This window comes from Thunnus thynnus, chromosome 12, assembly GCF_963924715.1.
Source record: "Thunnus thynnus chromosome 12, fThuThy2.1, whole genome shotgun sequence".
Classification (NCBI taxonomy): Eukaryota; Metazoa; Chordata; class Actinopteri; order Scombriformes; family Scombridae; genus Thunnus; species Thunnus thynnus.
The window spans coordinates 2,314,376-2,337,020 of record NC_089528.1 but is presented as its reverse complement, the minus strand read 5'-3'; the positions used below and the strand labels follow the sequence as shown (position 1 = coordinate 2,337,020).

The following is a 22,645-nucleotide window of genomic DNA, read 5'->3' as shown; positions in this document are numbered from 1 at the left end:
CTTTTGAGTCTCTCAGAAGCAGCTTAATTTCATGTGGTTTAGGAGTGAGTCTACAAACATTAAGATGTCATATATTTAAGCCTCTATATTTGCCTGATTGTGACAGGGTAGAAGGAAGCATCATATAGTGGATTGCTCTAGCCTGATGCTTAGTAATTTACACATTATGAAAATGTATGGGTCAGTAAGGATGAGAATTGGAGTGTTGCTTACTATCAAAAGAGTGTGACTCAGGGGGGAGTTGACACTGTGAAAATGTTTGGGAGGGTTGCAGAGTTGGAGCAGCTCTGGATCCTCCCTGCTCTCTACTCAAGGTTTGGCTGTAGAGTGCTTTTTTAAATTTATAAATATACACACTACATCATGTTTAAGGCCTTTGGTATCTTGCTCCAAACTAAAAAAGGGCAAAAGGGATTTAAAGGACCATATCAGTGTTTTACTTTACAGCTGTGCTATTGATATGAAAACGGATGTCTTGAATCAACAGTTAATATGTTAAACAACTTCATTATATTTGACACCCTGTACCTCCAAAGGTGAAGAAGTTTAATTTTGATCAGAATATTTGTACTTTTTGAAACAATGACATAAGAACAGCAGATTGTTTAATCCTCTGCATATACAGGGCACTAAGGTCTACCTGGATTACGTCACTGCCTCCTCAACACCAGTGTTCCACACATTGTTTCAGTGAGGACTATGCATGAAACATTAATGTATCATTAATTTAACTTGTTGTCTGAAGTCACTCATATCAATCATATTTACTGTAGTGCACTATATTTACTGTCTGCTGTTTTATATGAGAAGCTACTTAGCATAAATTTTAAATTCTATATAGTGCCCCCAAAAATTCCCACAGTGGAACAAAAAAGACTGTCCAAATATTGTCCATGGCATAACCACTTTCTGCCAACAATCCCATAATGCACAACTTTTGTTATTAAAGGGGACATATTATGCTTTTTGTGATTTTCTGTTATTTATATCTTGTTATGATGTCAGATGATAAATATGGTCACAGTTCCAAAACTTAAGGTTAATGTATGTAGAAATGCTCCCTACAAGTCAAAAGTCAGGGCTTCAACCTGCTCTGAACGCTTTGTTTGCGACATTTTTTTTCTACTTTGCTGACAAGCTGTCATCAGCTCATCATTCATACCCATAAATGGCAGTCCGTTCTGCAGCCTTGGTTGCTAAGGTTGTTGCTAAGGTTTTTCAATGTGTTGTTTGTGTTGTCCACTCTCATATTTTGGATCGGATTCTGACTTAAACATTTACAGATGTATTTGAGAAGTTGACATTTCGAGTATAGAATACGAAAAACTGGTGAAATCCTATTAAATGTGCATGATATGTTCCCTTTAAGGGGAAAATTGAGCTATCATTCTGGTTGTAACCCCTCATTGTGTGTTGTTTGATTGTGTCCCAAACCTGTGAATTGCAGGAAGAAGCTGTAAAGAGTTAATTAATGCTATTGTAAATGGGTAACCTCCTATAAGTCAGACAAGTTAGTAACATAGTTTGATCGGTGGAAAAGTTGGGTAAAAGTTGCTTTGACAAAAATCTTGCTTTTAACCAATGTTTGCTCATGTTATCTATTGATATAAATGCTTTTCTGTTGCCACTATACATAATTATAACAATGGTTACATATTTATCAACTGAAAAAAAAACAAGATTTTTGAAGACATCTATAACCTGTCTTCCACAGGAATCTATAGTCCTCCTCTTAACTCTCCCTTTACCTTTATGATAAAGAAATACAGTTCTGTTAATGGCAAAGGACCATGAAGATGACCTCAAATTTCTATTTTTATATAGTATTTAAATATTACTATATTTCATTACTTTATATTTTATTATGTGTTCAGTGTTATTGTATTTTTCTATCATATAAAAAGTGTATTCTTCGTTTTTGTAGTTCATTGTAGTTATGACACTTCCATGTTGAGGAAGTGTTTATGAACTGAAGGGAATTAGTTTTTCTACAACAGACTTCCTGAAATACATGTTCAGTGGAGCTTATTTTATTTTGAAAGACAGCGGGGGCAGGCTGAACTCAGTCACCTCAGGACTGCTCACCAGGATGAGAGCTGTTGGATGAAGATGAAGAGCATCTGAACAGCCTCACTGCAGCTGCTGGAGCAAGCAGGAGACAAACAGGACGCTGACAGCAAGACCAAAAAAACAAACAAACAAAAAACATTCTTCTGTATGTTTGACGGATATTTCAAAGGTGTAAAAATGAGAGACATTTATTTTCTGTCCTGCGCAGTCCTGCTGTGTGGAGTTAACGGACGGGTAATAAACTCCACGGAGTCTCCACGACAGCTACAACTATCTGACTCCACTGTAACTCCTGAACTTGAAACCAGCTCGTCGCCCGGTGTCCACAGAGCGCGGAGGAAACGGTTCATCAGTCAGAGCGACATGGTGGCCATCCTGGATTATCATAACCAAGTCAGAGCCAACGTCTTCCCACCTGCTGCAAACATGGAGTATATGGTGAGAAATCACATATCCCATCAATATTTGGCATGCCAGCATGTCTCAGGAAAAAAGACAAAACAAAAAAAAAAAACAACAACAACAAAAAAAAAAACCTTGCAAGGACAAAATGATATTCCCACGTGAAGGGTAGTGATCAAGATTTTTATTTTATATAGCCTAATCAAGAACAGTTGTGATAAAGTTGACAAAAATCGGGTTCAATGAGGGTTAATGACTTTAAATATTAATGAAATATTGGCAGATATGAGACAGAAAATGTGTAACAAAAATTAATGCATAAAAAAATATTTTTGCTTTATAGCTAAAATAATGAAAAAGATTCAGGCTTTCCCCACAATATTAGGCTACATTTACTCACAGCAATTATAATCATGTCAAATTTTGCTTTCAGTTTGCATCATAAAAGTGAATGTACGGTAGAAATGTTATGACGTTATTCCTGTAAAACACTTTTTGCCCTATTATGCTTTTATTTGCAACAAACCCTCAGTATTTCTCAGACTATGCTTCAACACCTACCAAATAGACTCTAGCTAGTGTCGTTTCTGACGTGCAACAACATTAATAAGTAATAGTAAGCAGCAATCAACAAGCGTTGTATGTGGCTTCAAGATGGAGGCTCAATGACCAGGCTAAGATGGTTAAAGGAGGAGTTCTAATTCAATCAATCATCAATCATCTATCAATCAGATTTTATTTGTATAGCACTTTTCATACAAATACAAAATGCAACACAAAGTGCTTTACATAATAAAAACAATGCTCCCCCCATGAACAAACAATAAATGACTATGTTATAAATAAAGAACTTAATGAAAACAGGAACTGAGGAAACGCTGTCATAACTCTCATGAACTTGCAATGAGGGAACACCAGGGGTAGTAAAAACATTAAAAAAAATAAAAAGGCTATACCAAGTAGTTAAACAGGCTCAAACATCTAAATAAAAGACAGTTAAATAATTAAAATAAATTAAGTTTAATTAAAAGCCAGGCTAAAAAGATAGGTCTTAAGTTTGCTTTGAAAAATATCAAAATTCTCTGCTGCCCTCAGGTCTTCAGGAAGGCTGTCTCACCTTGGGTTTTTGCTCTGACTTTAGCAATAATTAAAAGGCTACTATCAGAGGACCTGAGGGTTCTAGAGGGTACATAGGATAAAAGCAAATCTGATAAATAGGTAGGACTAAGACCATTTAGAGCTTTATAAATGATTGATAGTAAAGCTTGTATTTAGCATAAAACATTCTGTTTGACCAGCTTTAATGTTATCCATAAACTCACTGAAGCTACTCACCTTGGGACACTTACACACTTACCACTGTCTGGAAGTCACTAACAAACAACATGTACATGATATGAATTGACTGATGCTTTTGTTTGGCCTCTGGAAAGACATATTAGCAATAATGCTAGTCTCTGTCAGTGTTGCCAACAATTTTCAGTGGGAAGTAGCTAAAGCCTGCAGGAAAAGTCACTAGATGTTGCTAGATGACGTCATGTACTAATTTGCATATCTATGATGTCATGACGGAGTTACATACACATACATACAAGATTTTTAAAAGATCTAAAGAATATTAAGTTAAAATAAACTAACTAGCTATGTCATTAGCTATTTTTTCAAGCAGCTCCTCAATGTGCTTCTAAATCTACCTTTAATATTAAAAAAACATGCACTGGAATAAATTCACCATTGTAAACTCTGTCTGTTTTGATAAAACAAAATCAAACTTAGTAAAGTGAAATCATTTAGAATAAAAACAATGAGGATCAGTGATTGGTCATTAGGTACACACATTAACAGCTCATTCATGACTCTGTCTGGCTTATGATTGGTCCACCAAAATGTGCTGCTGCTCTGTCCCACCCACTGAACAGTCAATCCAGAGAGCCACATTAGCTCTCATTCACAGAGAAATACTGGCAACTCCCTTCAAGGAGAGGAGTTAAGGTCTGTCCAAAAAGTTGCTAGATATGTCAATAGTCGCTTTTTTGAAAAATAGTCACTAAAGGGGTCTTAAAAGTCACCAAATCTAGCTAGAAAGTCGCTAAGTTGGCAACATTGGTCTCTGTAGGTTCACTCCATTGTTGTGTTTGGAAGGTCTGCACTGTGTTGCAGCCTGTGAGCTGTCAGTTAGCTGGTTGTCGCTGTCTGTGGTGCTGATTTAAAGAACAGACTCTGACTGTCATAAAAAAAAAAAACAAAGAAAAACAAACAAAACAAACAAACAAACAAAAAAATCCAAATAATGATTTTCAACTAACTGGAAGTATTCTCATCAGTATGAGTAGACTGCTGCTGGAGGAGCTGCACTGATTTCCCTCACTGTCCAAGCTTTCTGTCAACACCAGTGAATTCTCTCTCCAAAAAACTTTCTCAACCCTCAAACTTTATGAGGATATTTTGGTCCATTGCCTGTTGGAGGATATTTGAGCACATTTAAATCTTTTCTTGAAGCTTGGAGAGGGTGTCATCCAAAAACCTCTTCTTTCATATTTGACAACTCTACAGCTGCATTAGCTGAAGTCTACAGCTAGCAGCTATATCAGTCTGTTATATACAATTATGTACAATTCTTATCATTTCCAGTATAAAACAATTATCTCATTCCCTCATAACTTCAGTCAAACAACACTTAGCTGAGCTGCCTGGTTGCCTTGGCAACGGTAAACAACAGTGCTGCTAATCAGCTGTTCAGGCTCTGGCTACATTGTCTACATTGTCTGTGAACTGTCTACATTCTATAACCATTATAAACAAACTGAAAATAAACTGGAACTGAAAATAAATGTTATTAACTGTTAGAAGAAAATTAGTAAAACAAAGAAAATATAAACTACAAAACACTAACATTAAATCTTACACATACATATCAGTGGAGTCAGGCAAACCTTACATCTGACTCCCTTTGGCGTTTTGATGGGTGTAATTAGAGGATAACCATCATCGTAACCAGCAAGCTGGTGCCAACTTGTCCCACCAAGCTAGCGCAAATACCACTGATAACCTACAAACTACACGCTACAATACATAACAGGGCGTTAAATAGAAAAACCAAAAAACTGTATACATGCTTACATGACATTTACTCACAAGAAAGAACAAATTAAAACACAGTGTGAGTCGGCTTATCTTCCGTGGCTTTACTGTTTGTACATTAACTGCCAACTGAAGAATGCAGCGCAGGCTCATGCCTTATATACCCCCAGGTGATCTCGTGCCTTTTACAGCCCAAAAACAAATATGTGAAATTGAATGGGGGGTTCTATTAATGTTCAAAACAAAGTTTATACATATAAAAATAACACATTTAAATAAGTGGGCAATTTCCTATGCACCACACTTGCACTGCAAGAATAAACTTATTTCCTGTCTGGCTTCTCTCAACTTGGCCGATTATATCCACACCAATCCACTCAAAAGGGGTGCTAATGACTGGGAGTGGTATGAGGGGCACTGGAACTGTAGATCTGCCTGCTGTGAGCTGACATTCTGGACAAGTTTTACAATATTCCTTCACCTGACTATACATGCCTGGCCAGAAGAACCTCTTTGAAATCCTCATAAAGGTTTTCATAAAGCCTAGGTGACTGTGTGGCCTACTCTCAGCACTTCCTCTCTGCATGTCTTGGGGAGGACTAGCTGCGTGCCGCAGTCACTCTGTCTGTAAAGGAGGTAATTGTCAATCAAAAAAAATGCATTTAGGGGGCTAACAGTGGAGCTTTTCTGTGCCTTTTGGAAACAGTCTGAAAGAGTGGGATTGTCACACTGCTGCCTGGCAAGGTCACTAGGGAAAACATCTACATCTAACTCTGGAGCTTCAGGTTCCTGCTCTGGCTCCTCTACTGACTGCAACATATATTCCCCCACTTGCTGTCTGGTAGGATTGTAAGTAGCAATTCAGAGGCTGTCTCAACTGTAGTGGGTGCTGAAATGTCAGGTGTTTCTGTCTCAACAGGTGGTAGTGTGTCAGGGACTGTTGTGACTGTGTGTACCCTTGCACTGGAGCGTGTAATTACCCCACAAAACTTCTGCCTACTGTCTTGAATGAGGTCATACAGAGTAGGCAGGTCCGTAGTAAGGCAGGATAGGGCAACTCAGGGGCTACACCAACCTTCATCAAATAGACCTGCTTCTTCACGTCAATGAATACTTCAGCGGTGGGGGCCTGTTCTTCATGCCCATGGACACAGATGACAGGGACAGTGTTCTCCTTATTCCACAGCTTCCTTGAAACCATGTGGGCCTGAATAAGAGACAGGGAGGCACCTTTGTCAAGTAAGGCTAAACACACCTTGCCGTTAAGCTGCACAGAAATAACTGGTGCATCTGACTGTGTCCTAGGGGAAACAGAGAACTCAGGTCTGGGTACATAACACAAACTGGAGCCTTATGCTTTTTAACCGGGCACCCCGAATAAGTATGGCCTGTTTCACCACAGTTGTAACATACAATAACTGGCTTATCTGCTGGCTGTGACTTACTCCTGGTATATTCCTGCCCCCCTGGTTTACTAGGTCTAGGCTGACTGGTATAGTTACTGGCTAAACCACCCCCTTTTTGCACACCCTCAGACCAACCTCTGGCTTGGCACAATTGTCCAGCGTAGTGGTAGGTTCCTGGCCCCGTGTGACGTGACATAGGCCTCCACCAGCTCTGCTGCCTCTGGATCCCGCTCTTTCACCCAGGTCTTCACCTCTGGATACAGTGCCCTCAAGTACTGTTCTAGAACAGTCTTCTCCATGAGCTGCTCCTTGGTGGCTCTGGTGAAACCTACCCACTTACAGAACAGGTCTTCAAGACGGGTTTATAGTTCTTGGGGAGTCTCATCAGATGGTGTGAGGAGGGCCCGGAATCGCTGTCGGTAAGTATCTCTGCCAATCTCATATTTCTTTAAAATGGCAACTTTCAGCTGATCATAGTCTGTGGTGTATGCCGGGTCCATGGCTACAAAAGCACTCCTGGCTTTGCCAGTCAGGAGGGGAACAAGACAAACAGCCCAGTCTTGTTAGGGCCATTTGTACACCACTGCCAGTCTTTCAAAAGTGGTCAAGAAATATTCAATGTCATCAGACTCTTCCAATCTGACCAACTTGGGTTCTCCCACCGGCACCCCATGCCTCTTGACGCAGACCTGTTTGCCTCTAGGTCCAGCTGAAGTTAGGTGACCTGGTGGTTAAGGACACTTAGTTTCTGCTCCTGTTTGGCTGACTCCTTCTCTTGTCTCTTGTCTCTCTCCATCTGCAACTTCATAAATGTTTCAAACATTTGGGCTAGACTGGAGAGACTCTCCTCTGTAGATGGGCGTGAATCCACTATGGGCTGGACATTTTCATCAGTAGCTCCCCCTGTGGCACCATCTTCTTCCAGAGGCTGCACTTGCTGCCAAAAAGAGGCAAAACATCCCTCCCACTCTACCGCACTTAGTCTCTTCCCATGGGAGCCCCTCTACTTAACCAGATGAACTGCACTAGCTCGAGTTTGCCAGTTCCTGGTCTGACAGAGGAAGAGAAAAAAAAAATTGGATGTCTTACAAATTTGTTACTGTTGCCTTTTATTGACATTTTCACTGTGTAAACTTTGTTGACAGAGGTACGCATTTGGTGTCAATCCATGCTAATTGTACCAAAAAGCTTTCTTTTGTACACAGATTGTACACAAACTGTATGTGATGTCCAAACCGTATATGGCTAAACCTAGATATGACTCTCAATCAAGATATGACCCTCAATGATATTTGTATGAAGACTGAACTCCAGATATGCTGTATATACTGTCAATATTGTAGATAGAAGTTATCATATCGAATATGATATATCCTCAATTCCTCATTCTCAAAATATTACAGGATTCTAGAGATAATTAAGAACATGCATCTCTGGGTCTTCACCAAGTGTAATCTATGTCATATTCAAGATGTCCTGAATTTGACTAAGGTATGGTATATGCCAACAAAACTCTGGTTGGTCTGTATTCTCCAGAGAACCTCAGAGTTATCCAATCCTAGTATTTCTGGATTCTGGTCCTTTTCTATCCTGACCTATCACATATATAAGATAAGTCATATCCAAACATTAAATATGTCCAAAAGACATATAATGAGTAAATATTTGATCATATACACTTCATATCAACATAACTCCAAATGTACTGCAAAGTTATCACTATTCTCTAAAGAATCAGGAAAATGTAGTTAAATTCATTGTAGTTAAACCCAAATTCTAGCCCTATTATGTTCTAACATGGTTGTGATCCAAATCCAGATATGACCTTTCAGTCATATCTGGTCTCGTATATGACTGGAGGTCATATCTGGACTTAGAGCAATATCATATTTATTCGCATAGAGAAAAATATGGATACTGCCAGTATTCTAGAATAATTAGCCCGAATATCTATATCTATATAACATAGTGAATATGTTCATATCCAGACCAGAGGAGGCTGGTCCATAGAGGCAGAGGTTGAAATAAACCATTACCAAATCTCAGTATCATTTATAAAATAATGTTTCTGTCGTCTTTGGAAAAAAATCCATAATTTAAATTCTTATCAAAATGCTTCAACAGCGACACCTGCAGGGCAGGCAAGAGGAGAAAGGGCAGTGTGTGTAAGTGGTGGTGGGGGGCAGAAGAGGAGGGATCTCTTATATCCATTTAATGTAGTTTCCAAATTTCATCTTCAAATCTCTATAACTGTATGCATTAAAGCGATAGTCCAAATTTTTTCAGATTTAGCGGTTATGTTTTACTTCTTTTATGGAGAAGTAGATCACTGCTTCCATTAGCCAATGCAGCAGTTAGTTATTGTTACATTGGAGAATCATTCAAGAAAATGTCCATTACAGAAATCAACAGATTCTAACACTACTTTTCCTGCTTATACAGTACTCTATCAATATCAGTTAAATATCTTACCCAAAGCAAGACCAATGGCAAAATCTGTCATAAATTTATATTTTATACAACAAAAGGTCATGATATGCATCTGATAGTGCCTGTATTCGACTCAAAATAGGGAGTAATATATCCCTATATACTAGATAATGTCATATTCAGACCTTGTATATGACATGCAAAGTCTTCAATGAATATGGTATACATCTTTGTGCCAAATACTAACTTGATACTTGCTGGAATATTATGCATATCTATTAACATCACATATGCTCAAAATTTTACAGAGAATTGAGAAAATGATATATCTGCATTCTTGCGGTCTTTGCTAAGTGTGATCTAAATTGTATCCAAGATATGTCCTGAAGATGTATCTTTCATCCATATTTGACCAGATATGGTACGTGCCAACAAAACTCTGAATATGCATTGGAAATGGTCTGTATTCTCTAGAGAATCCACAGTAAAGATATGACTTTCAGTCATATATGAACTGAAGATAGACTGAATTTGTTTGTGCAATGACAAATTTAGATATGCTATAGATACAGTCTGTATTCTAGAAAAATATTGAGCTCTGATATTTCCAGACATCACATAAGGTCATATTTGGAACACATACATGACAAAAATAAGATGTATCTGGTATCCTTGTACAATATATGTCCTCACAATGTATATTGAGTCCATATTTGACCAGATATGGTGCATATCAACAAAACTCTAGAATATACATCAGAAATGGTCCGTATTCTCCAGAGGATCTCGGAGATATCCAATTGTAATATTCCTGGATTCTGGTCCTTTTTGCACAGTGAAGTGTATAAATATATCAACTTTAACAAGTGGAGACCCATCAGTAAAATTAATAGCCAACTCAGCAGATGAATGCTTAAGATTAAAACTAGTACCAAACAACATGCTACAAGACTTCTGTTTGTTTAATATGAGATTGTTAATTAAAGACAATTTTTGAACAAAAGAAAATTCTGAGAGCTTTGAATTTTAGTTAGATATGTATATAACCGTATCATCTGCATATAAGTGAACAAAACAATCAGTACAAATTTTTGGAAGGTCATTAATAAAAATAGAGAAAAGTAAAGGGCCTAAAATAGATCCTTGTGTACACCCTTTTCAACAATTAAATAATCCGATTGATTATGATGAAAAGAAACAAACTGACAATGGTTATTAAGGAAAGAATAAAACCAAAATTATGTCTGTTGAGAACTACCAATAGTTCATCAAGAAAAAGATAATTGTCAACCAAATCGAAAGCCTTGGTTAAATCAATAAATATTGCACATATAAATTGACCTTTGTCAGGGGATAATAATACATCATTAGTAAATTTTACAAGGGCAGTAGTCAACCCAGTCTCACATCAAAATGTGTAATAGCTATGTTGGTCCACAGCACAAAATGTATTAGTTTCACAACAATGGGTCTACAATTGTGAGATGCCTATGTTTTATTTTGTTTTTTTTGCATTATTTTAAGATAGTTTGGGCATTAAAGGGAACCTATTATGCTCATTTCCAGCTCTATGTTTTTATTCTGGAAATCTACTACAGTAGCTCTGCATGGTTCACAATTCAAAAAACTCCTTATTTATTTTATACTGGCCCTTTATGCAGCCCCTCAGTTGAGCCTCTGTCTCTAAAAGGCAGTCTTAACTCCTGTCTCTTTAAGGTACCCCTCCCAATGAACCCACTCTCTGAATGGCCAGCTTTCCAGAAGCCGAAAGCAGATATCCATATAAAGAAATCTGAAAGTAGAAAAAACTGTTTGAAACTTAGCATTAAGAGCAGTCTGAAGCCAGGGCTTTTTGCTCACAGGGATTACTTCTACATGCATTTACCTCCTTATTTGACACTTTGGCCACGTTTAATATAAAAATCTGACACTGTAATATTATATATATATATATGACTGAAAATAAGGAAAAGCATAAAGGTACTGTGCTCAAGTTTTCTTTTAGTGATATCCTTAACATCTCTCAACAGAAAATCACGATTGTGTCCGTGATAACTCAGCAATACAAGGTTAATGTTAAGGCCATCAGTTTTAATAATTTCTCCTTTAATTCTGAAATATAACGTTTTTTTGTCAGTTTTTGATAGCGGAAGGCTATGGAAGAGCATTGTGTTGTGGGTAACTTGGCGCGTTCGACTACTGTTTTGGATTGTCTGCCATCAGTGGGCTTCATTCCATTTAAAATTGCTGCCAATTGATTAAAATTTCACTTCTCAAATATTGTAGCTGTAGTGCAAATAATAGAAATCAGTCTATATTTATTAAGATCTGGTGGATTTCCTCCTTTATGAAGTGGAATAACTTTGCACATTTCCAAAGTGTGACGTGTGGTGTGGTGATGGTGCAAATGCAGTTGGATTTTCTCATATGTTAATCAACTGAGATTGAGAGAAAACTTCTGCATAGCTGAATGACAATCTGTGGTCCGTGTGTGACTATCTCTTTCAACTGGAAAAACTCTCCATACAACAGGTGTGGGACAATGATTTGGCCAGGACAGCAGAAGCCTGGGCTGCCACCTGTCTGTGGGAACATGGACCAGCTTACCTACTGCAGTTCTATGGACAGAACCTGTCTGTCAGGACAGGAGGGTAGGTGCAACACACACCTGAACCTGGTGTTAAGTCACTCATATTTGTGTGAAACCTGAACATTAGAATGAAATGGGCAAAGGCATGCCTCTGACAAACCTGTGTATGTTCTCTACCACAGCTATCAGTCCATCCTGCAGCTGGTCAAGCCTTGGTATGATGAGGTCAATGACTATGTGTTCCCTTACCCTCACCTCTGCAACCCCAGCTGCCCCCTGCTCTGCTATGGGCCCATGTGTACACACTACACACAGGTAGGGAAGTCATCATCTCTGGTCTCTGGACAGCGAGCATGTGTCTGAGGACAGACAGGTTTCAGTGCTCATACCTCACATGTATGTCATAACTTGACGTTTTTATTTTCATGTCGCTGTCAACTAGCTCGACTAATACCCACAGAACATTACATCTTGCAGTTTTATCCAGTTCCTGCTGGATTTTCAGGGGGGTGTCAGAAACAAATCTCTACACTTTTCATATAAAATAATCAAATTCAGAATAGCTGAATGCACATTGAAGAAAGAGTAAGGGAATAGGGGATTTTAATTCTCCAGAAGTTGTCTTTGCAGGCAGTAATTCCTGTGTGTTTGCCCCCAACAAGCTCCATCTATTAGCAGCAGAGCTGTGTTTAAGTACATGTCATGTGCAGTGGTTTTTATAAAGACATGGCTCCATCTGGATATCCTCGATACTTTGTGTGAGCTGGTTCTCCTTCCTCCTCTCTAATTGGACTGAGACATATGGGAAAATCAGGGGCATCTGTATTTTCATCAGCAAAACATGTTGCTGATAGCACTTGGTAAGGGAGACACATTGTACCCCTGAGGTTAAATTACTGTGCCTTGAGAGTTTGGTGACAACCTCCTCTACTCCAAACCCTAACCCAATTTAAAAACATAAACAATGCACCACGTGTCTGAATTCAACACTGTCTGTATGTCTGTCAATCAATCAATGTGTCGTCGTCAAAGCTGTTGCTAGCCTATTATGCTTGCAGCTCTTCTTGACAGAATCTATCAGTATGCTAATGGTCAGCTGTCATGCCAAAGAGAGAGTAGGTTTTTTCTAAAGAGCTCCAAGAGACTTACTCCTTCCTTCATAAAGTGCCTGGCATAAGTGTCCCATCAGGGACAAAACACACTGGACCACTGCTACACCGTAGGGGATGCAAATTGCTCTGTTCCCCGTGCAGCTCTGGAACTCTCTGACCACTGTCTGGTTCATCTTCTCCCAACTTGGACATAATCTCTGTGCAGGCTGTGTTTAATGCTGCTTGATTGCCACCACTTATTTGGCTGTTTTTAGCTTTTAACTACTTTTTTATAATCTATCAGACTCTTATCTGTGTATCAGTTGTCCAGTATGTGGATGTTACTTAAAAAGTTGATTGCCAACTTAGACAACACAGACAGATTCCGCTCTACTTTTTGGCCTATTTGATCTCAAACTTTATTAAATCCAAGAGGATGAGCTGTGAACGAAGGTGTCCTGGCTCAGCGCAGCATTGCAGATGCTGTAGCCATGGAGAAGAGAGTAGTCGGACATTTTAAGCATTCACAACTTCCATGCCGTCAACTTGAAGACGTACAGAATGAGCTTGGGATGCCCATTAAAAGGCTACTACAGGATTCAACTTTTCATATGGTGCAGGTCCTGGTGGAACAGAAGAGGGCTTTAGGTGCATATGCTGCTGATTTTGACCTCCCAGTGACATTGACGACAAATAATTGGAGAATTCTTGAAAATATGCTCACCCTACTTGCCCCCTTTGAGCAGCTGACTGGAGAAATCAGTTCAGTTCAAGTGACTGCGGTATGAAAACTGCCAAAAGTACCTTATTGGAAGCTGTCTGTGATCGCTTAATGGTGTGCTGAGCGAAGCTCTTTATTCCATTGCAAGCATGTTTGATATAAAGTAGGTAGTATAAAGATCAGTATTTTGACTTGGATAAAGAGGAGGGAGCTACTGAGTTACTGCGACTGAGAATCGTGAATGAAACAGTTTGCGGTGATGGTCAGCACAGAGATACCCCCCACACAAGAAGACCTGAACCGGAACACTGCTGGAGATGTACAAAGAAATTATCGAGGAAAATGTCATCTTGGAACAGACATCCACAAGCGAGACAGCATCACAGGTAATAATAATAATAGTAAACTTTATTTGTATAGCACCTTTCATACAAGAAATGTAGCTCAAAGTGTTTTACAATAAAAAAAATGAAATGAGATGTAAAAACATGTTAAAAACATTAATGATAAGATGGAAAATAAAACCCACTTGATAATAATAATAAAAAGATTCATAGCCCAGACAGAAAGAGAAAACGGAGCTGTCTGCTGCACTATCAATGCTTAGAAGAAAAATTAATAGGATACTATTTTTGTTACTTTTTAGGTACTCGCATACCTGAGCAAAGCAACCATTCCCCGGAATGCCAGCCCTTTGGAGTACTGGAAATTCAACCAGGCCCGTTTCCCCGCTCTTGCCCCTGTAGCATGCAAGTACCTCAGTGCGCCCAGCACAAGTGATAGTGAACGGCTGTTCAGCGCTCTCTGCCATGTCATAGACAAGAAGATGCTCATTTCTGTACAGAAGAATCTACCTCTCATACTTGACTTATAGGATACAAGCCTATCAGTCATTTAGCCTCATTGACTGGACTTTAAAGGAGGGCTATGTTTACAGTAAGGCCTGAAGCTGCTTATATTTTGTGCACGTTTGTTTGTTTTGTTTGCACATCACCTTGCTGTTTTTTGTAGCTCCCAGAGAGTCATCGGAGCCCAGCTGTCACCTCCTGAAGCTATCTACAGCTCCCACTTTCTCCATAGAGCCACCACCATCTGCAATGACCTGATACTCCTCTGCCATCACCTCTTCACTCTCCTGCCCTCCAGATGGCACTATAGGTGCATCATTGCCCGCATTGCCAGATTAAGGAACAGTTTCTACCCCAGAGCAATAAATCTCCTGAACCAAACTGCCAAAACACCACAGAGTTTTGACTATAAGGCTGCTACCTTACCTGCACTGCACTATGTTTGCACATCTGCATTGCTGCTAATGCTAATGTCTTACACAAAACTGTTAACTGACTGCACTGCCACTTTAAAGTCACAACTCTGAACACATACAAGGACCTATGCTCAGTCTCACATCCAGAGACACCTAAGACCCTTGCACACACGATGCACGCACAATGTGACTTCCTTTTCCATTCCTATTTATTGTTTTTATCCTTTTTACTTATATTTATATTTGATATTTTTATATTTTTATATGGTTGGGTTGGCTCCATGAACACACACAAAATCTTAATCAGTGTGTAATAAATTCATTAATTACAGTTTTATAACAGGTAACAAGCTGTCTTTGTTTCCATAGCAACGATGGCTAAGGATCATGGTTAATGTAGCCTTCCGCTATCCAAAACTGACAAAAATAACTTTATTTCTCAGAACTGAAGGAGAAAAATTAAAAACTGATGGCCATAACATTTACGTATTGTATTGTTGAGTTATCAAGGCGATTTTTGTGTATTTGTGTTAAGAAATGTTGAGGATATGATTAAAAGAAAACCTTAACATGGGAATTGACAGTGAGGAAAATACTTCAGGGCAGCGGGTCCTCCGGTCCACCCACCGGACTGATGCTCAAAGTGCCGCAGGAGGGCTAATGTTTGAGTGAATGGACGGCAGGAGCATTTGCTCTGGGCGTCTGATATTGCTGTGGATGGGTTTATATCGGAGTTAATTGAAAGCCCAGTGCATAGTAGGGTAAAGGAGCACCTTGTGCATCGGTATCAGACGCCAAGGGGCAGGACAAAGCATCGGCATATGATGACCTGGGAATGAGAACAGGTTGGGACAACCGTCACCTGGCCTAAGACCTGAATGTGTTTTACTGCAGGTAAAACAAACAACTTCACCCCCTGCTATCACCTCCCTCCTCCCCTCTAACCTCCCACCAGCACTAACGGTCTGTGAAGAGGATGTGTGTCAGATCAGGATGGCACCAGGCCCAGACGGCATGGCCCCCCTGAAGTTTGCAGGGACTTATTATTATTATTATTATTATTATTATTATTATTATTATTATTATTATTATTATTATTAATTGGACTCACCCAGCTCACTGTGCCTGGCTGCACCTCAGTCAGTGGATCACAAACTTCTTGACAGACAGGAAGCAGCAGGTGAGGCTGGGGGACAGTAAGCGCTGGCGCCCCTCAGGGATGTGTGCTCGCCCTGCTGCTCTTCTTCATCTACACCAAGGACTGCACATCAGGAGATCCGTCTGTTCAACTCCTGAAATTTGCAGATGACACAACAATTAGTCTGGAGCTGAACACGCTCAAAACTGTGGAGAAGCAGTGGACTTCAAGAGAAGCCCCCATCACTGCCCCTCCTCACCATACTCAGCAGCACTGTGTCAGCTGTGGAATCCTTCAGGTTTTTGGGATCTACAATCTCCCAGGACCTGAAGTGGGAGTCCAATATCAACACGGTCATCAAAAAGGCCCAGCAGAGGATGTACTTCCTGCGCCAGCTCAGGAAATACAACCTGCCTCAGGAGCTGCTGTTCCAGTTTTACACCGTGGTCATTGAGTGTTCACTGCACATCCATCATTGTCTGATTTGGATCAGCCACCAAACAGGACAGGAACAGGCTACAACAGACAGTCAGGTCTGGACTGATCGGTGCTGACCTGCCCACCATCCAGGACCTGTACACCTCCTTATTCAGGAAATGGGCAGGGACAATCACTGCAGACCCCTCGCACACTGGACATAACCTATTCCCTATAGTATCTTTCTTAAGATTGTTGTGTTGTACATACACATGAGAGCCACTAAACCGGAGTCAAATTCCTTGTATGTAGAAATATACTTGGCCAATAAAGATGATTCTGATTCTGATTAGTTCTGACCATAACACAGTCCACCTTATTCCCAGCAGTAAACCACAAACCAGGACTGTGAAGACATGACTCATGATAGCATAGAGACAATTAAAGGACACAATCTGGCTACAGACTGGGGTGTTTTCCACAAGTCAGATGTCACTATTATGGACTATATTAATATTTGTGTGATTAATGTCAGCCTTCACAAAGAAATGGTAATATATCCTGACAATAAACTGTACATAACCAGGGAAATCAAGGAATACATTAACCAGAAAAGGTTGGTATTCAAAGTCCAACTAAAATCATATTTAATCATCCTTCTTTGCAGCGAAAATAATATCAACATGTTTTTTAAATGTCACTGCCTAATTTACCAAGAAAACAGCTCATTATGCAACCATCTCCTGCATTGCACGTGGTTCTGAGAAATGATAATGTGATCTTGATTACAAAATATAGACTTTGTCCCTGATTCAACTCCACCATGGTATTGATATGGATGTTAATGAAGAACACAAACACACACTTAATGTCTTCATGAAAGAAAAGACAATGTCATTTCACAGTTCACTGATGTCCAAATTCAAGTTTGATGAGCACAAACCAAATCTCCATGCCCACTATTCGTTGGCGTTACAGTAATCAGATATTGTATTCATTAATAAAAGCTTAATTTCCTCATTTTTGTTTCTAATAATTGGGTTTTAGTTACATATACTCTTATATTTAATGAATGTTTCTTTTCACCACCACGCCAGAGCACACCTGATCTTTAGAAGCGGATAATTTTCAGCGCAAAACTGACAGTTGCAAATTACATGAAGTTAGTGAATCCAGCGTAATACATAATTAACATGTGTTAACATTTTTCCTCCATATTATTTCTGCAAACTGCAACTCACTTACTGTGATGTAGCTACAGAAAGTCTTTTATTTGTAAGTGGATCAGTTTTAAAGGACAAGTTCACAATGTTTCAAGTCTGTCTTAAAACAATAGTCAGGTTCTCAAATACACATTGAAATATTTTTTTTCTTGCCATAATCATTCCTCCTGTTCATACTGACCATTAGAAGATCCCTTTATAATGCACTGATAATGTAAGTGATGGGGGACAAAATCCACAGTCCTTCTTTGCCAAATGTATTAAAAAGTTTATCTGAAGCTTCACCGTCCAAATGATTCAAATCAAGAAGATATCTTTCAATGTTACAGACCTTTTAGTGCCAAAGTCCCTCTTTATCCACTGATATGACTAATTCAGTCTGCTAAAGCCTGATATAAGTTTCAGATACATTTTTAAAGACATTATGGCAGAAAATGACTGTGTGGACACACTGTGGATTTAGGCCTCCATCACTTACATTGAGCACATTTGAAGGGGTCTTTTAATAGCCAGTATGAACAGGAGGAATGATTACGGCGAGGAAAACCTCTTTGACTCTTCATATGTACGCTTGTTTTAAGAGCTGAATGATATGATGTAGCAGCCACAGTGAATTTGGTTTAATGCAGGTGATAAACATGTTTACTATATTGTTCCTGTTGCATGGTACACATACTCATCAACTGCTAAAATTTACTTGCCAAAGAAAATGTTCCTGCTTAGGTAACACTGATGGATGAACATGATCTTATGCTTATGCTTCACATGTTTACTGTACATTATCTCTAAAAGGGAACATGCCTTACACTAAAGAATTGTTTTTTGTCTAAATCTTCTCTCTGTGTTCTCTTGGAAAACAGCGTCATAGACAACCACTTTTTGTTGTCTGATTGAATATTAATCAGTAGATATTTTTGAGACATCTGTTAATGCTTGTACCAGACAGAACCTTTTTTGTCTGTTCCTTTTTTACAGATGGTGTGGGCGTCCACTAACAGAGTGGGCTGTGCAGTGCAGACCTGCTACAACATGTTTGTGTGGGGAGTTCTGTGGAGAGAAGCCACCTTCCTCGTCTGCAACTACTCTCCCAAGTATGAGTTTACCACTGGCATGTATTTCTGTGAGGTTCATGCAGAGAAAACACATGACTATGACAAAGACTTGTCTGCTCCTCATCAGGAGATGCAGAGATGGTGTTTCTACCTGTGGTGGTCAGATTTTCATTAATTCAGATTCAACTTATTATCATTACACAGTACAACTAATAATACAATGAAAAGATAACCGCAGCTGCCAAACCTGGAGTACGCTATGACGTCAATCTCCATTGAGGTGTAATTTGTGTCTGCAGTGACACTGACATCATCTTTACTACACATTCTATGTGTAAGGATATTTCTATGTGGATAATTCGGCTCCTGGTAAAAACATCCTCAACACTGAACACTGGAGTAATCCTAACCTGAAGAAGCTGGTTTTTTAACAATGAAGACAATAACTCCCATTATCCCACGCGACTTCACAACATCACAACATTGTTATTGTTTTGATTGAGAGACCCCTAGTGGCAGAAATTACATATTGTGCATTTAAGTTTTTAATTTAAGTATTTCCATTTAAGTGTTTCCATTTCGCATTTTGAGTTTTATATTTGATGTTTGCCTTTTTTTTGTGCATCTCCATTTTCAATCTCATTTTAATAATTTAAGCTTTCAGTTTGAGCATTTCCATTTAACCTTTTGCATTTTAAGTTTCACTTTTTTCATTCACTTTACATTTTCAAATTATCATTTTACTTTTTAAATTTACTTTTTCAATTTCCTTTTTCTTTTTGAGTTTAAGTATGGCCTGATTATTCCTAGTAGTGTAGTAAAATAATCTTTTTTTACATGTCTGTAATAACAGCAGGACAGATCCTGCTGTTATTACAGACATGTCTTAACTTGAAGCCACCTCTCACTCCTGGACTCGTCTCCTCTCAAACTGTGCCGTTTAGCCTAAAGACATGTGGGACTTTTGGAAAGCGATGTTCATTAAAGACCACTAAGAAACATGATTATTGAATAAAATGATATTAGATCACTTTTTCAGAAAACTCCCATTCATATGACATAAACCACATGGCATACTGTTGAGAAAGGTTCTGTTCCAAGGCTGTATTCTTTTACTTATTAGCAGAGTTACAAATGTCAATGCTGATTTCTAATGAGGTTTTTCTTCCTCTGGACATCTGGAGTGGAATGACTTCAGCTCTCTGTTGGTCAGCGGTATAGATGTGTAAAGGAGAACTGGGCACCCATTCAATGAATTTTTCTAACAAGAGCAGGCAGTGCCTATCTGTGTAAATTTATATGGAAAGCCTGTCATACTTTAATCTTTCATAATTTAAGAGAAAATAAATCCATTTTGCTGATACTGTTGTTTCATCTTCTCTTCAGGGGCAACTGGATAGGAGAGGCTCCGTACAGAGTTGGCATTCCTTGTTCAGCCTGTCCGTCCAGCTATGGAGGCACCTGCCGCAACAACATGTGCTTTCCAGCTGTCCAGTCCAACTACATGTACTGGTTCAAGTAATGAGTGAGAAAAATTACAGTTCTGATTGGAAAATAATGAATTACACTGCCTGTAACTGGATTACAAAACATAGAACTGATCATTTCTTACAGGAAAAGGTCAGGTGACTGCTTTAGAAAATGTAATTCATGAATTCACAACATTTAGAATGAAAATAAGAATGTAGTGAAATATATTTTGAGAGTTGCAGTCACAGCCCAGTGTGTTTTTGTTATTCTTTATGTTTGGACTTGTACACTTAGTTGTGCTAAAAAGCTGTTGAGTACAAGATGACAAGCAATGTTTAACTGTACTGTCAGAGATTCAAGTCTGTTTTACCTCTGACCACAGCCAGCCTCACTGTTGAGTGTGATTAGAGGTTTGCTCTGTTGCACATGTAACCACTCGCACAGGAGTGATTTCACAGTGTATTGATGCAACCTGGAGTACACTTCTACATCACTGCATCAATCTGAAAATTTAAACCACCAAAAGTCAATCAATTGGCTTTGGGCGGACCTTCCTGTCCAGGCTGACAGCTTTGCCCTTCAAGGAATAGCAAAAGCAATAGGGAACAGAATAAGGAAAAAATAAGGGATACAAATAAATCAATGACATTATATAAAAATAAGTAAATAAAAAAGTAAAAATATACAGAAAAAATAAAAGTAATGTATATGCAATAAATAATTAAATATTTCTAAAATATAATATTTCTGACGGCACGTGGTGGCCTTACTAAGTCACTTTATGTTTTTCCTTTCCTTTTGACATCCGTCTATATGTATGTATGTGTATATGTATATATATATATATATATATATATATATATATATATATATGTATGTGTGTGTGTGTGTGTGTGTGTGTGTGTGTGTGTGTATATATATATATATATATATATATATATATATATATATATATATATATATATATATATATATATATATATGTAACCATTATTTGATATTTTTACTTACCACTAGATATACTAAGTTTGTAGTGTCAGTTTCCTGGTATAAACATCACTCACTAGTTCTTGTTACTGTAACAGTTTGAAAGGGAGAAAGAAGCAAGAAGAAGCACGCATATGAAATATACATTAAAATTTGATGAGAGATTAATAGATGCAATTGCTGACTGAGTACACAATGTATAGTCAAAGTACACCAATAAGTATAATGTAGATAAAAAGCTGCAATAAAAAGCAATGTAACTGGATGAAAGGTGCTAAAATGAATGAAAGGTGCTTAAAATTACATTTCCACTGTTTAGAATGTACATCCACACTGTAGGAGATGAGGAGGATAAATCACCCAGCTTTATAATTCAATGATTACTGTACTGTTATTGCAGTCCAATAATCTTTTCAGGTCTTCTGTCACATGATTGTTTTAGTATGTAACATGTACCATTACAAAAAAACAAAAAACATTTTAAAATAAATTTTACATTTGTTCTGTTGAGTATTGTTTCCTATGGCACACTGTTTGAACCTGTCTGGTGTTATTGATAACTTGCTGTCCACATCATAAGGTAAGTTGAAAACTCAATTTACTTCCTTCCAAAATCAGGAAGAGAACACATTATTTATATGGTACACAAGTGAAGCTTTTAAGCGACTACTGAATACATTTGACCAGCAGCACTGATTATAATAAAATCAGCCTTTAAGTTTAACATTAGGACCATCATGTTAACTTCTAATGTTTTTTGTCCTGTATTACGCATTACACATTGTTACATGGTATTTATATTTCATTTTTATTTTTTAATTTAGTATGTCAGTATGGATTGAATCTGTTTTTTGGGGGTAATTTTGTATAAAATTTATGTTATGTTGCAACTTGTTCTTCTGTAAATTTAATTATTTAAATTTGTAATTTAGATCATGAAGAAAACAAAGTATATATATATATATATATATATATATATTTATTTATAAAAAATCTCCCTCTCACCCCCCTCCCATGGGGGGTTGTGGTGTGTCTTCCTCGAGCTCGGGTCCTCTACCAGAGGCCTGGGAGTTTGAGGGTTCTGTGCAGTATCTTAGCTGTTCCTAGGACTGCGCTCTTCTGGACAGAGACCTCAGATGTTGTACCCGGAATCTGCTGGAGCCACTCTCCCACTGGCACCACTGTTGCCTTTACTCCCCACATCCTTTCTAGCTCCTCTTTCAGCCCTTGGTATTTTTCGTTCTGTTGTTTGTCGATCAACACAATGTCCGGTTGGTTTGCCATCACCAGCTTGTCAGTCTGG

At 38.5% G+C, this 22,645-nt stretch overlaps 1 protein-coding gene across 1 annotated transcript; it reads left to right on the top strand.

Annotated features, from left to right (window-relative positions):
- The first annotated feature begins 2,051 nt into the window (after positions 1-2,051).
- LOC137193588 (peptidase inhibitor 15-like) lies at positions 2,052-21,991 on the top strand. Its single transcript, XM_067604815.1, has 5 exons — positions 2,052-2,508; positions 11,922-12,040; positions 12,162-12,294; positions 18,809-18,924; positions 20,272-21,991. The coding sequence occupies exons 1-5, from the start codon at positions 2,218-2,220 to the stop codon at positions 20,405-20,407; spliced, it is 795 nt and encodes a 264-aa protein (XP_067460916.1). The 5' UTR covers positions 2,052-2,217; the 3' UTR covers positions 20,408-21,991.
- The last annotated feature ends 654 nt before the right edge of the window (positions 21,992-22,645 follow it).